We start from the raw sequence: 15827 nt of genomic DNA on the forward strand, positions 1-15827 counted from the left end.
CTTCACCAGTGTAAAGAGATGTTAGGAGTACATGTGCATGGAGTCCATCTTGGTTCCAAATAAGCCAGGACAGAGACGGACAGTTGCCAAACTTGAAGCTTTGAAATGGTAGCCAACAAAACATTTGGCAACGTCTTTGCACCTACACCCATCTTTACATAAAGCCGATGGTCCAGACTGCAAGTATTTGCACAGAAACCTTTAGTAGCCAAGTGTCCAAATACTTTTGGACTCCTGTATTATGGGAAATATTTCCTGTGTCAACTTATTTAAATTAAAGCCAGCTCTATAGTGTAGTATCCAGTATTTTGTCTGAAACTGAATGCAGTGAATCACATTGTCTGAATAACAAAACAACGCGTCATACTGTCTAAACTTGTTCTTCAGTTAGGGAAAAGCAAAATGAAACGCAATCTACATATTTACTCGAGGAATGAGCCACTTCTTGGACAAAACAGCCTTGAAAACCGTTAAGCACCCATGAGTGGTGCTTCTGAGCAAATCCAGTGATGAAGAACACTTGATGAGGATGAGGAACAAACAACTGAGGCCATTCATCTTACGCCATCAGAACATCGAGCGGGATTCGCCTTCTTGTCTTGTATAAATCTATAAACATCCACTTCATTGATTTGCTTGAAATAAACTGTAACTGCAGATGAAATATTATCCCCTCGTGGATATTGGCGAGTAGGCAATTCCTCTCTCGCTTGCTGATTTTCTGTAGGAGCCTCGGCAGCGTGTCTGAACGATCTTTATCTGTCATATATACGGGGTTTTCCTGGATGCTGCTACTGAAGATCTGGTCATTATTTCCATTTTTAGAGTCCGTACAACAGATGCTGGAAGTGCATCAAATATGAACCTACCACTGCATCAGATCAGACAGTTTATATACACCGGCTTATATCAGGCAAAACATTATGACCACTGGCGGGAAAAGTAAATAACACTGACCAACCTTTGGACCTGGCATTCATTGGTTCATTGGATGTTACTTAGACATGTAGCACCCACCTAGACCAGACCAGGCACCCCCACCCCATAGCAATGACACTCCTTGATGGCAGCAGCCATCCCCAGCATGAAAACGCTTTGGGAACAACTCAAAAAAACATGAAGAACAGCACAAGGTGTTGACCTGGCCTCCAAATTCACTAGATCCCAAACTGATCAAGTATCTGTGGGATGATCCACAGAGGCCCCTCCCCTCAAAGCCGCCCAGACACCACAGGACACCCTCAGAAGGCCCATGTCCGTTCTCTGATGAGTCACCACCAGCGAGACCTGCACAATATTAGGAAGATCTGATCCATGTATGTTATTATTGGTTGTGCTGCTTCCTCCCGGTTTTATTCGTGTCAGCAGACTTTACATGCATAATTATTCATGGAGATTAGTGTTCAAGAAATGATCGTCCCGAAATAATGAGCTTAGCGAGTGATCTTATCACAACTACTTCTGCTTTGAGTCACATTGTTAATAATTAAACCATGATAACAGGACGTTTCACTGCAGCTCATCTTCTCTTTACCTGATGGGGGCCGTGTGGTTGCGCTGCGTCCACCAGGACTTTGGTGGGTTGAGGTATCGGCACCACAGCTCCCAGTCGAAGCCCTGTGCAGACAGAGGGTACTCCTCGATTTCAAAGGTGTCGTACTTGATGTTGTCAAAAGACGGAGACACCACGCGGGTCCGGTCCTCCTTGATCCGCTGCAGAATAGGTTCGGCCCTGCAGACAGAACGTAAAGAAAAGATGGCAGGCGTTACATTTCTGACTCCTGGTCTCAACAAGAACTATTTTCTATTAACGCTGTGGCAGCAACATAACCTCTAAAGCCACCTTTATGTGTTGAATGAATGACGCACACGTTTAAGAACTGCACTGCTGTTGGCGGGAGGTGGTTGGGGTGGATGGAGGGCGTACAAAGCGCTTGAATTGAGTTCACATCCAGATTCCTGGCTGTGATTCAGGCAACAAAAGCAATCTGGTCCATATTTGAAAAGTTGACGGTGCCAGCAGAAGCTCTGAGTCTCAAGTCAAGGTTGACTTCCTGTGTGCTATGCCACCTCTTCAACCGTGTCTTTACATTTAACCAACAGACGCAAATTCACATCTAGTATTGTCCCACAACTGTTATTATGATGAGAAACATTCTTGGAAGGAAAAATAAACACAAGTACGTCCTTGATGAAGACATTCCTGATATACTCAGTGTTACAGCTGTAGAAACAGCTGTACGAGGCTCTGGAGGCGTAGTGGGGTCACAAAGGTTTCTTTCAGCGGTTGCACAGGAATGTAATTTCAAGATTCAAAATGTGAGCAAGTCTAACAGCTTCATTAAAAAAATAATACAAATAATATACTGGATCTACACCGATCAGCCATAACAGGAGACAGGAAAAGTGAATAACATCAACCATCTTGTGACAGTTCAGTGTTCTGCTGGGAAACGTTTGGACGTGGCATTCATTGGTGTGGATGTTACTTACACATGTAGCACCCACCTAGACCAGACCAGACACCCCCACCCCATAGCAATGACACTCCTTGATGGCAGCAGCCATCCCCAGCAGGATGCAGCCTGACACAGACACACACACAAAAACACTTTAGGAACAACTAAAAAAAACATGAAGAACAGCACAAGGTGTTGACCTGGCCTCCAAATTCACTAGATCCCAAACTGATCAAGTATCTGTGGGATGATCCAGAGGCCCCTCCCCTCAAAGGCCGCCCCACTAGACACCACAGGACACCCTCAGAAGGCCCATGTCCATTCTCTGATGAGTCACCACAAGGGAGACCTGCACAACATTAAGAAGGTGGTCATAATGTTATGCCTGATTGGAGTATTGTGATGCTAGAAAACATCCCCCTGTAAAAAACTGACTCACACTGCAGCAGGAAATATACTGAGGTTATAAGCACAGGAGTTGTTCACGCTCCCTTTCCTGACTGTGTGTCCTCCCTTCATGCTACACTAGTCAAACTAACCCGTGCCTCATTAAAACATAAGAAGGATTTAAAGAGACAAACCAGTTTCTCCGGCTCTTTTGAACTTAAACCTTGTATTTGCGTGGTGCATGTAATTTATATTCTCTGCTCAGATATGGGCAGTTATTTTTTTTCTGGCTCACAAGAAGCAATCCATTTCAGTTTTCATGTAGATGAAGAAAAAGCTTTTATAGAACAAACCAAGCATCAAAATGCAGATGGAGAATTCAACACAAAATAAACTGAGATAGTGGGAGATCCAAAAACAACAACAAGAAGAAGAATCTCTGTAACATTTATCATGAATTAATTATTAGTGATGCTCAGTTTCTGCTAGATCTGTAAGTTGGCAACAACAACGTCAGGAGCAAGAATATGCAGATCTGCTGGTTGTTTATTGGCTTGTTTTCACGATTGTAAGGCTTGGTCAGAATTGCTTAAGAGCAAAGCAAACAGAAAGAAGAAAAAGAAGATGATCTGGATAAAAAGAACTGAGACACTAAAACAGGGAATGTAATAAAATGGTGCAGGGAGCTGTCAGTTCATCGAGGGCGCTGGGGAATTAGTCTGCAGTCCTGACTGGATTAGGAAGGTCAATCCACCGGTGAGCGGTGAGGATGGAGCTGAATCAAGGACTGAAGGGGCGCAGGGGAGGGTTCCTCAGGGGGAAGGCCCCGCACATTCACTGAGAGGAGTCGGGCAGAGTCTGGAATGTGAAGTCCCGGAGAGATCTGAGCCCACCCTCCTCCCACCTGGAGCTTTGAATCGAATGAGAAATATAAAAATGCAAGTAGAGGTCGGGAACTCCTGAGCCTGAGTCTGTTCTTGATCAGGAAATATTCTGTGGAGGTTGAATGTGAAGCTGCAGGGCTGAGGCTGTGACGCTGACCTTGTGTGAATCAGATGTTTTATTTAGATTCAGTTCGGCAGGTGGTTCTGAAGTTCAGGTACAGATAATACCTGTACTCAGGCAGATATGTTTTTAATGTTTTAATCTTTAAATCTGGGAGTGTTTAATGTACAATACATGTCAATGCATCTGGTTGTTTTAGCTGCAACCAGAATAGTTTTGTTTAAAGTTTTCAAATGTCAAGATGACAAAATGCTTACACCAGTCACGCTATTTTGGCTTGCAGGCTACTTTTACAATTAACATGACATGAGAATGACAATATATATTCACTATCTGGCCAAAATAAAAGTCTCCACCTGGGTTTAACTAATCAAATAGGTAGGAGCCTCCTATTGGATAATTACTGCATGGGTGTTTATCTTTCAGCTGACAACAAGTTATTTAACCCCAACTGATGCAATGTGTAGCTTCTCATTTCTTCAACAACCATGTCTAAAGACACATCCTGTGGTCGTGGAAAAGATGTTAGTCTGTTTGAGAAGGGTCAAATCATTGGCATGCATCAAGCAGAGAAAACATCTAAGGAGATTGTAGAAACTACTAAAACTGGGTTAAGAACTGTCCAACACATTATTAAAAACTGGAAGGATAGATAATAGTGAAAGTAAGAACATTTCTACACGTATAATGTGAAGGGAACTCAAGGGATTGGGACTGAACAGCTGTGTAGCCTTAAGAAAACCACTAATCAGTGAGGCTAACTGGAAAAAAAGGCTTCAGTTTGCTAGGGAGCATAAAGATTGGACTCTGGAGCAATGGAAGAAGGTCATGTGGTCTGATGAGTCCAGATTTACCCTGTTCCAGAGTGATGAGGGCATCAGGGTAAGAAGAGAGGCAGATGAAGTGATGCACCCATCCATCTTTGTTTTTATTATTCCAAGAAGAAAAATTGTTGCACAGCACCGTTAGGAAAATAGCGCAGTTTCTTTAAGATAGATGGTCGTCTTGAGTTGTTGTTGTTGATGTTGTGCACGGCACATGGTGGATGTCTGTCGCTGAACTGAGGACATGTTGCTTCGCAATCTACCGGTCAGTCGCTATCAACATATTGGGCACCCCTGGCTTACACTGTAAAACAACTTTAATGTACTGTAAACATTTACGTTTGGATCTTGTGGATTTCACACTGAATCTTGGAGAAGACATTTAAAAATATGAATGTATACTATTTGTTATTGCAGTTTTTGACGTTTTTGTTCTTAATGACTCAAGAGGATGGTCAATTTTAAATCTGATGCTGCACAAAAACTAATAATGCATCAAAGTCAATATGTTAGCTAATCTTGGACTGATTCAACATTAGTTTTATAGAAATTAACTCATATTTTTGTGACTTTAAGTAATCAAACTGACATTTAAAGGGTTAAAATCCTCAAGGTGACTGAATGTTCGGTAGTTTTGTAAAGTGCTGAAGTGATTTAAGAGATTTATGCAGAACAAAAATTTGAATCAGTTAAGTTTTTATAGCAGTTTTTTGGATGTGAACATTTTTGTCCTTAATGACTCAAGAGGGCAGTAAATGTTTTCAGTGTTCTGTTGACCTGTTGGAATAATGTTTTTGTGTAGAGAGAGACAAAATTGTGCCATATGCACTAACACAGCCCAAACGAAGGCCAGATGAAGAGGAAAAATACAAAAATGTCTCTAATGATGCGTCATCTCGGACCTTTTTGATTCTAAGGTCATGATTTACCTAATAGCTAAGATTTAGCGATTACACAGCAGCTCTGTGGATGAAACTGCTCCACAACCCGAGCACCGAGGTCATTCTCTGAGTCGCTTTTCAGATTTAGCGACAGAACACAACAACAAAAACTTCAGAAAGGTCAGACAGAAATATTGCTTCACACTAAAAGCAAAGCCAACACTGCTCTACTCTAATAGAATCATCATTTAACATCTGCTTAATGAGAATGACAAGAGCATCTACATCATCCTACACTGAGACTATTGATCCGGAGAAGACGCAGCGGCCGACGGGAACCAGGAAAAATAAAAGCTTTGTGGGATGAAGTGCCGACGTCTGTCGTTTAAATGCAAACTACCCCTGACTGTCCCCAGAGAGAGAAAACATGGCGCCTTGCAATTATTCACGTTTTATCAGTCGAGCACCACAGAAGTATGTGATAATAACATCACAACGTCCCAACATCAGAGACCAGGAGGAGGAGGAGGAGGAGGAGGAGGAGGAGGAGGAGGTGGCACACTCTGATTGCCTCTGGCTTCCTTTTCCACTCCTATACACACAAACAAACACACACCGTGAGCCCCCGCCCAGACAAAAAAACAAACCCTGAAACCTAGTAGTTATAGAAGGAGGAATTAAAAATCAGGTAGCCGCCCAATTAGTGAGACCTTCACATCAAAGAAAGGTAACGGCTCCATGTCGACCCAGAAGAAATTAATATCTCACCGCTGAATACTTAAACATGTGAGGAGATCCCAGATTAGACGAAGCGTAGCCTCGGTGAAGGCCACTTAATTAAAGTTACAACTTACAACGATCAGGCATAACATTATGACCACCTTCCTTCCAAATACTGTGCAGGTCTCCCTTGTGGTGACTCATCAGAGAACGGACATGGGCCTTCTGAGCGTGTCCTGTGGTGTCTGGTAACACTAACTGTTGTTAGTAGGAGGGCCTTTGAGGGGAGGGGCCTCTGTGGATCATCCCACAGATACTTGATCAGTTTGGGATCTAGTGAATTTGGAGGCCAGGTCAACACCTTGTGCTGTTCTTCATGTTTCTGTCGCTCCTGGATGCTCCTCACCTGATGATCACCTGATTTAGTTTCATGAAGGGGGCGTGGCTTATGACCTATACTGCAGCCAGCCACTTTTGAGGAGCTGTCGTGGCGTCCACTTTTTGTACAGTCTATGTAAGCATCATTGCTTTGGCCACATGAAATCTTACTTTCTTACCTTCAATAATACCTCTGCGTCAATTTGATGCAGTAGCTATGGCAACAGCCCAGACCCTAGCACCGTATCCTGACGTGCACCTCCCCAGAAACGTAACTACACGTCACGGCGACGCAGATCACAAGAGCTGTGATTGGTCCGCTTGGTAGTAGCGTATTTCCACTTTAGTATTTCCCGTTACTTCTCCATCTCGCAATTTTCGAACTGATTGTTTTGGATCAATAAAGATGGAACACATTGAGAAAAGGTTAACTGAGGAGGTTCAGAGATACAAACGTTTGTACGACAAAATTTCTGTGAAAGTTTTCGTCACCATTGTTGAAAGTGAAGCAGGAAGTGGAAACAAAAATGAACCTGAAGGGCAAAAAAGGTACAGCGGTGACTAGCGTTAGCGAGCGCACAACGTATAAGTGGCTCGCAGCGGCGTTGGCTACGCCATCTACGTCCCACAGTACCTTAAACGAGCCTTTATGTACGTTTGACCTGTCATTCCATGAAGTACAACCAAACACCTAAGAGCTGCGAGCAGCTGAAACCAATATTTTCATGCAGTGATCGACATCAACTCACATTTCTGCACCTCTGCTTGTTGGGATTCACATCTGTCCCATTCTCAAACGTGAATTAACCCCCCAGACAAGCATCAGTTTTTATTTATTTGCAGTTCTCGGCTCCACGGATCAAGATCCCCTCGAGACTGAATAGCTTTCCTAGCGACCAGCTCCACTTGAGAGCGGTGGAGACTGGCTTCAGATCCCACGTACCGATATAGTACACCTCCTCCTCCTCCTCGTGTAATTATGTTATTCTCGCCGTACTTCCAGATGACCGAGGATCACGGTGACAGCGTGGACAGTCTCTGCAACATAAAGCGCCCTATAATTACCTGCGTTTCACCCCCAAAATAGGCAACATTGCAGATAATTGCAATGCACGGTGGAGACAATTATGTAGATCTCGCAGTCAGTGCTTCGTTGGTAATTATACAGCAATTTCTCAATTTCTTCCAAAAAGAAATATATAATCTGGGAGCGGGTGGGCGAGCTTTCAGAGGACGGAGAGGATTAAGAGGAAGTTGGCGGCGGAGGAAGACAAAGGGAACGTGTAAAACAGTTCTGTTCATTACCTCGTGTGAAATCAGCTGCTAATAAACACAACAGACGCGTAGCACAACAAAGATAAGCACCGGACCCAGGAACATTTACGCAAATAAACTGAAATAGACGAGAGAAAAGAAAGAAGTTGACAATAAAGTGTTGTTCTGCAGCTGAGCTCATTTGTATCTCTGCCAAGAACAGTTTCATTAGTCATAGACCAATACCTCTTCTTCTGTGGTAATATGTAAGACGCTTTGTGTGGGTGTTGTGAGCAAAAAGAGAGAGAGAGAGAGAGAGAGAGAGTGAAGGAGGAGTGGGTGGAGGAGTGGAGGGGTTAGGAACCTTGTAAGTGCCTCTTGACTAATCTGGAACACGGCGGCAACAAATGTTATTCTGGATGCAGCCCAGGCATTGTGATGAAGTGTCGAACGAGTGCAGGAGAGGAGGAAGGCCTGACAGCGCACGCGAAACCTGCAAAACGCAAATGTGTTATTCAAACGGCGGCGTGTGAAATTTGTCAGCCTGTCAAAATGATTAACAGGTACAAAGCTCTGCTGCTGCTGCTGCTGCTTTTATTTATTTTATTTTATTTTTTTCAAAGCGAGGACCCTGAGGTGACGAATCGTCCGCTGCTTCAAGAGGCTGATGTGAAATAATGTGTGTAAAAGAAAACACGCGCTTCATTTCTGTCAGAATAACTGTTAGACTCGCTGCGGTGGATTAAAAATAACCTGCTACGATAACGGAGGCCGGTTAATTAAAACCTAATGGATTCATCAGCAAACATTTCTACTTAAAGGTTAAGAGTGAAAATAAATGCTCCCCGTTGAAATACAAGAAGTGCAGCACTCAGATCAGAATATGACACATTCTAAATACACCGACCAGCCACAACATTATGACCACTGACAGGAGAAGTGAATAACATCGACCATCTTGTGACAGTTCAGTGTTCTGCTGGGAAACTTCTGGACCTGGCATTCATTGGTGTGGATGTTACTTAGACATGTAGCACCCACCTAGACCAGACCAGGCACCCCCACCCCATAGCAATGACACTCCTTGATGGCAGCAGCCATCCCCATCAGGATGCAGCCTGACACAGACACACACACAAAAACACTTTAGGAACAACTAAAAAAAAAAACATGAAGAACAGCACAAGGTGTTGACCTGGCCTCCAAATTCACTAGATCCCAAACTGATCAAGTATCTGTGGGATGATCCACAGAGGCCCCTCCCTTCAAAGACCCTCACCACTAACAACATCCTGTTGCCAGACACCACAGGACACCCTCAGAAGGCCCATGTCCATTCTCTGATGAGAATTTGTACCTAGAAAGGTTTCTAGGTACGAACGCGTACTGAACTCGCCACCATCTGGGTCCAGCAGCTGTGTAGCAGGATCCAGCACATATCACCTCACATAATCACAGAAACCCTCCGCTCACCATCCGGCGTTGAACTCCACGTGTGCGTCGAACAGGGCGACCACCGGAGCAGACGCCGCCCTCCACCCGCTGACCCGGGACCTGATCAGTCCCTCCTGCTTGTCGTGGCGGACCACCTTGACAAACCCCGGCCCGTGCTGGGCGTTGGTCTCGTCCACGAAGCTCTGCAGGTGCTCCTTCAGCTCCACTGGACAGAGAGAGAAAGAGAGAGAGCACCACACATTAAAAACACACACTCGGATGTTAAAGTGAACTCACTGAAGGCTGTTGCAGCATCGATCGCATCGACGGGGCTCCAGAAAAGCCCACTCAGTCCCACTGGTGGGAGAAAACAGAGCTAAGAGAGAATATATATGTGTCGGGTGTGTGGGTGTGTGATTTAAAGCCACGGATCTTAAAGAATTCTGACCATTCTTTCTATTGGCTAATATTACTTTCAGATCTCAATATGGTTTTATTATAAAAGTTGCACAAATGATCCCATTTCATGAAGCTCCTTGAAATCACCAGAAGCCACGGACAAATGCGCCGAATTTACACAAATCCAAATGCTAGAAAAGACATTTCAGGAGGAGTTAAATTGCTGAGCAGCAAAGTAGAGGTGCAGCAGGAAGGAGGCATCAAACTGTGCAGATGAGGTTCAACCAAGAAGAATAGCTCTGCAAGATCTTAAAAAAAACAATACAATATGAAATCAGCAACAGAAAAACACTTAAAAAAATAAACGTAGAAAAGCATGCATACATATTTTTTGTTTTTTGATGGTTGTTTTGTCACGTCAGCCACTGGAGCAAGTCAATTTAGACTCAGGTCGACGTCGGTAATGTCCGAAATTGCCTCGAGAGGCTTTACTGAAACCACCAGGTCAGAATATAACTCCCCTTCAACAGGAAGAAACCTTGATCAGCTCATATGGAGGAACTCATCTGCTCGAGGCCGGCCGGGTAGAGAGACAAAACGTAAGAGGGAGGTCTGAACATTGACCGCTAGTCAGGTCTTACTGGCCGACATCTCTTCAGCCAGCTTTTAAAATGTACTACCTTCTGTTCTAGGGGCAGATTCATGCCCACAGCTTTAGAAGAAGGAGGTGCTTGAACTCTTGAGTCAGTGGAATGCTGTGAAAGTGTCCACATACTTTTGGCAACATAGCTATTTAATGAATTTGTGGATTTTTAAGCCTAAATTCTCAGCATTCATTTGTACGCTGTTCTGGCATGGTGTTGTAAAACTGTTCCTCATTTTACAGCAAAAACAAAACCTGGGCTACAGTATTCCTGTAGTTATACACAAATACACAATTTTAGGCAAAGATTACCAAATTATTCACTGACCAACATTGCTATAATATGTTTAAATCATGCAGCAACCTCATTGGCTAAGAAACGCACAAGTGCAAAAAACTACAGTTCCTCTAATGTCCACTAGAGGCTGTGAGTTAGCCCTATAGACCTCAGTGTTAAAATGTCCAGATTTTTGGTCTCTATAACTTATTTCTCCATTCATTACAACTGTGCAGAGGAGCGTGTTTGTAGAACTCACCTGTTTAAATGATACTAAGGTTTAAATGTATGCATAATTAAGGGCGTGGCTTATTTCAGTGACAAGTTTTTCTGCACAGAGGAAAAACCAAGACAAAAACTTCAGGCTGAATGTCAGTCTGAAATATTTGCCCGTTCTAGTTTTGTGTAGGAATTACAGTGAGTTAATAACAGTGACATTAACACATGTTCTGATATTTCCTTAGTTTGGGAAATCAACAAGTGATCAAAGAAGCATTAACGACGTGGAAAGCAAGTAGAATCTAAAGAGCGAGCGTAGTCATATCAACATTAACACTTCAGAGCAGCTAAGATGTTAATAAGAGTAATATAAACCTGAAAATGATCCCTTCCAGTTACATTTAGCAACAGATATTAAAAGAAAAGAAAAGTGCGACTAATTTGAGTTAACGATGAAAATCATGCGATTAATCGCGATCTTTTATTTCAGTCTAATCACAGCCCCAGCAGAGGGCTAGATATATAACTTAAAACTGATCGCTGTCTTTCTTCTTGGCTTTTTATGCTTTGAATATTGTTATCAGATGCTCTAAGGTCAAAAGATCACATGAGACATTTGTGCTAAAAATAAAAACCTGCAGCTGTCCGATAAGGGACCGATTAAATGACAAATGACAAATACACTTCATTTCATTTCAAGATGTTCTTTTCTTGTTTCCCTCTTTGTGTCGTTTCACACATTGAGTTAGACAGACGCTACACACAGCGGAAGAGAGGACGTCTTCATTTCCTCGTTGTGATTTCTCTGTGCTGTAATCCTGTCTGCAGGCTACGGCTGCTGCCTTCCTCTTCTTAGTCATTACCGCCATCAGCCTGGATTCTCCGGTCTCTGTGTTTTCCTTCTAATGAGCCTCAGTTTGCTGCTGACCTGAGAAGGATGGGCTCATTGGAAACTGGAGCTGGGGTTATTTAAAGAGCACCTTATTGTGTTATAGATTCATATGAGATTTCTTCCCCAAATAGATAAATAAATAAATAAGATGTAAGAGCTGCTGGGTTCAGTGTGACCAGCGGAAACAGATTGATACGTCCCATTATTTAGACACCTGTGCACATACACTTCAGATCAAATAATTATTTCTGCATAAATAATAATGAGCTGCCGCTGTGCTAATGAAACAAGAAACTAATATTAAAGCAGCGCATGAAGCAGGGGATACATATTAGAAAATAGATTTGCTGATATTCATTAATATGCACGTAGTTATGCATGCCATCACTACCAACGGATATTACTCATTTATTTTAATATTTAATTTCAATATTTGTCACTAATTAATTAATTCAACTTTTGTTTCATTCATGTACCTTCCTACAGGCACAGCACACCCTCATGCACACCATGTACACCAATCAGGCATAACATTATGACCACCTTCCTAATATTCTGCAGGTCTCCCTTGTGGTGGCTCATCAGAGAATGGACATGGGCCTTCTGAGGGTGTCCTGTGGTGTCTGGTAACAGAATGTTGTTAGTGGGGGGGGGCTTTGAGGGGAGGGGCCTCTGTGGATCATCCCACAGATACTTGATCAGTTTGGGATCTAGTGAATTTGGAGGCCAGGTCAACACCTTATGCTGTTCTTCATGTTTTTTGAGTTGTTCCTGAAGCATTTTTGTGAGTTTTGCTGTTGGGGATGGCTGCTGCCATCAAGGAGTGCCATTGCTATGGGGTGGGGGTGCCTGGTCTGGTCTAGGTGGGTGCTACATGTCTAAGTAACATCCACACCAATGAATGCCAGGTCTAAAAGGGACTGGTGGGAAGTTGAGGTCTATTTCAAAGCCGGCAATACACTCAGGCAAAAACTGGTCCACCCTAAAGACAAAACACCTAGGCAGAAACAGAGTAATGAGGACTGAGTGAGGATGAAACCAAACAACACATCCACAAACGCATGTACCAACACAGGAGAGACATTGTTTCTCCTGATGAGAAGGTGCACGTCCATTCTCTGATGAGTCACCACAAGGGAGACCTACACAATATTAGGAAGGTGGTCATAATGTTATGCCTGATCGGAGTACACACACACACAGACACACACTAGTTTCTCAGTACATCTTTTTCTGAACTGCTTTTTTTCCCTACCAAAAGTCTAAATTTGTCATAATTACACCATACACGGTCAGTAAGCTGCATTAATGACCCTGCTCTCTTATCTTTCATCAGTCGCCTTTAATGCGATTTTAATTCATCGCAGAGTGAAAGCACAAATCCTTCGCTCACATTTCCCAGATTATTGTTAGACTCGACATCAGTAATGCAGTGGTAGAGAATAATCTGAGGTAAATATTAAGTGAATGTGTGAAGTCGCGGAGCTAATCAGCATTCAGCCTCGTACATCTACCAGAACTAAGCTGTGATATATTGTATGATTGGAGAAGAGAGGAGCGGCGGGAGAGCCATAAAACCTGCTGGCGATGCTAGAACAGACTGATTTGTCATAATGGTGATTATAGATTTGACAGCAGTGAAATACAGCGTGTTCCACAGTGAGTTTATTATTAACAACGCACAGGACGCACCTAGGCCTCGACTGGGACCGCTGTAATAAGTTTGAACCTTCTTTTGTAACATACACCAGAGTCTGTCGTTAACAGACTTAACAAACTGATCAGGAAGGGTGGAGAGGAGGATACTGAACAAACTGTTATTGATCATGGATAACCCTGAAGAGGAGGAGAAAAAGAAGGGGACAGAGAAAAATAAGTAGAAGAAGAAGAAGGAGAAGGGCAATGAGTAGGAGGAGGAGGAGGAGGAGAAGAAGAATGAGATGAAGACTGAGAAGGAGGATATCTTTTTTAGATATAGTTTAGAGGTTTGTTTGTGATTTTGGAAAAAGTTTGAAAGACTGCTTTGTTATTTTACTCTGGTGTTAAACTGGTCTGTAGTTATTCCTGCTGCTGTGACAGATCATCTGATGGTAAACTCTTCTATATGTAGATGTCAATGAGCTGATGCTCTGCCCTCGTGGCTCCTGGTGGTGATTATAAGAGGAAGGTTCTGAGGTTCTCACCGCTGGTGCTGTGGTCGTCCACCAGTATGATCTCTTTGAGAAGGTGGGACGGCGTCCTCTGGATGGCCGTGTGGACGGAGCGCAGCAGCACGGACAAGGCCTCGTTGACGAAGATGAAGATGACGCTGAGCTGAGGAAGGTCTGACGAATATGACATGTTCCTGCATCTGGAGGGGAAGAGGAGAGTTTACTGCAGCTATGGAAACTAAATATAAATATAAAAAATGTGTTTGGAACATCACAAATACACAACTCTGCCAAATATCATAGCAAAAAGCACAACCACCGCTATGTTATCATAAAAAGAAGGAGGAGGAGGAGGAAGAGGAGGAAGAGGAGAAGAATGAGAAGAATGAGAAGAATGAGAAGAAGATGAAGACCAAGAAGGCGGAGGAGAAAAAGAAGTAGAAGAAGAAGGAGGAGGACGATGAGTAGGTGGAGAAGATTGAAAAGAAAAAGAAGATAGAGAAGGAGGGAAGGAGAAGAAGAAGGAGGAGGATAAGGAGGTGAAGACCAAGAAAAAGGAGGAGAAAAAGAACTACTACTTTTAATGTTTATAAGTTAGCCTCTTTTGTTACTAAAGCCTGGATGAAACGTCAGGATAGTTTATAACGTTAATGTTAGTATTGTTTAGCATCTACTTTTGGTTTTTGGCCTGTCTATGTTTTATAATGGTGTCTTGTAAGCCCTTGTGGGCTGGGCATGCTAATGCATGACACAATAATAAAATAAAAATCAGTAAAAGAAGAAGAAGAAGGGGGACAATGAGTAGAAGGAGGAGAAGAAGGAGAAAAAGAATGAGAAGAAGATTGAGAAGAAAAAGGAGAAGGAGAAGAAGGGGGAGGAGGAGGAGATGAAGACCAAGAAAGAGAAGGAGAAAAAGAAGAAGGAGGACGATGAGTAGGAGGAGGAGGAGGAGGAGAAGAATGAGAAGAAGAAGAAAGAGAAGGAGAAGGAGAAAGAAGGAGAAAGAAGGAGAAGAAAAAAGATTGAGAAGAAAAAGAAGGACAAGAAGAAGGAGAAGAAGGGGGAGAAGTAGATGAAGACAAAGAAGGGGATGGAGGAAAAGAAGTAGAAGAAGAAGGAGGACGAGGAGTAGGAGGAGGAGAAGAAGAAGAATGATCCCTCATGATCAATGTTGTTGCTAATTACTGACTTTAGATTCAGATTAAATGTTTGTGTGTTTTCTAAAGAAAGATGAGAGCTGCCGTCACAAACAGTGACATACAAAGGGTTAAAATTATGAAATGAATCAAATATTTGGCATTTATGATGATTAGTATGAAAATATAATTATTAAACACGGTGTAGAGATGCTTATGAACTAAGAATTAAACATTGCTAAACACTACTAACGCCTGTATTAAAATATGAACTGACCCGTCTGGCCGTAGGTCTGGAATGGGACGGGTGAGGGAGATGCGGTCGCTAAGGTAGCCGTTGTAGCCGTAGTAACGGAACTTCCTGAGGGCCACCCTGCGACTCTCGGGGCCGAGGTCGTGACCCCAGCGGTTGAAGAGTGAGGAGGCGGGGTCCGAGGCGGAGTCCGAGGAAGACGCCGCATCCTCGCTGTCCTTCTGGGGGGCGTCTGTGGACGGAGAGAGAGGGGGAGGGGTGGTGAGTTTCAGGATGGTTTTCACTAACCTCCATACTATGACAGATATTAAATGATAAATGAGATTCCTTCTGCTCTATTCACGGTGCTTTCTCTTGATGCACGGCTGTAATCGAGCTCTAAGAACCTCCTCCTTCTTCTTCCTCTTGTTTATCAAACAAAAGCCCTTTTTTGAGCAGCACGGGGAGGATTTTCATTGTCATTACAAATAACTGGGCAGCCTGGCAGCCAGGCCGATCTATTCCTGCAGAGGTGGA

At 43.2% G+C, this 15827-nt stretch overlaps 1 protein-coding gene across 1 annotated transcript in view; it reads right to left on the bottom strand.

Annotated features, from left to right (window-relative positions):
- Positions 1-15827, bottom strand: part of LOC311495481 (polypeptide N-acetylgalactosaminyltransferase 18-like) — a gene marked incomplete at both ends in the record, with an annotated part of 147420 nt that overhangs the window by 41799 nt on the left and 89794 nt on the right. Inside the window, 4 exons of the mRNA XM_084554941.1 lie at positions 1535-1732; positions 9382-9568; positions 13956-14122; positions 15336-15543. Coding sequence (XP_084411067.1) covers positions 1535-1732; positions 9382-9568; positions 13956-14122; positions 15336-15543 — 760 coding nt within the window. The remainder of the gene's footprint in view (positions 1-1534; positions 1733-9381; positions 9569-13955; positions 14123-15335; positions 15544-15827) is intronic.

This window comes from Chelon labrosus, assembly GCF_963514085.1.
Source record: "Chelon labrosus genome assembly, chromosome: 11".
Classification (NCBI taxonomy): Eukaryota; Metazoa; Chordata; class Actinopteri; order Mugiliformes; family Mugilidae; genus Chelon; species Chelon labrosus.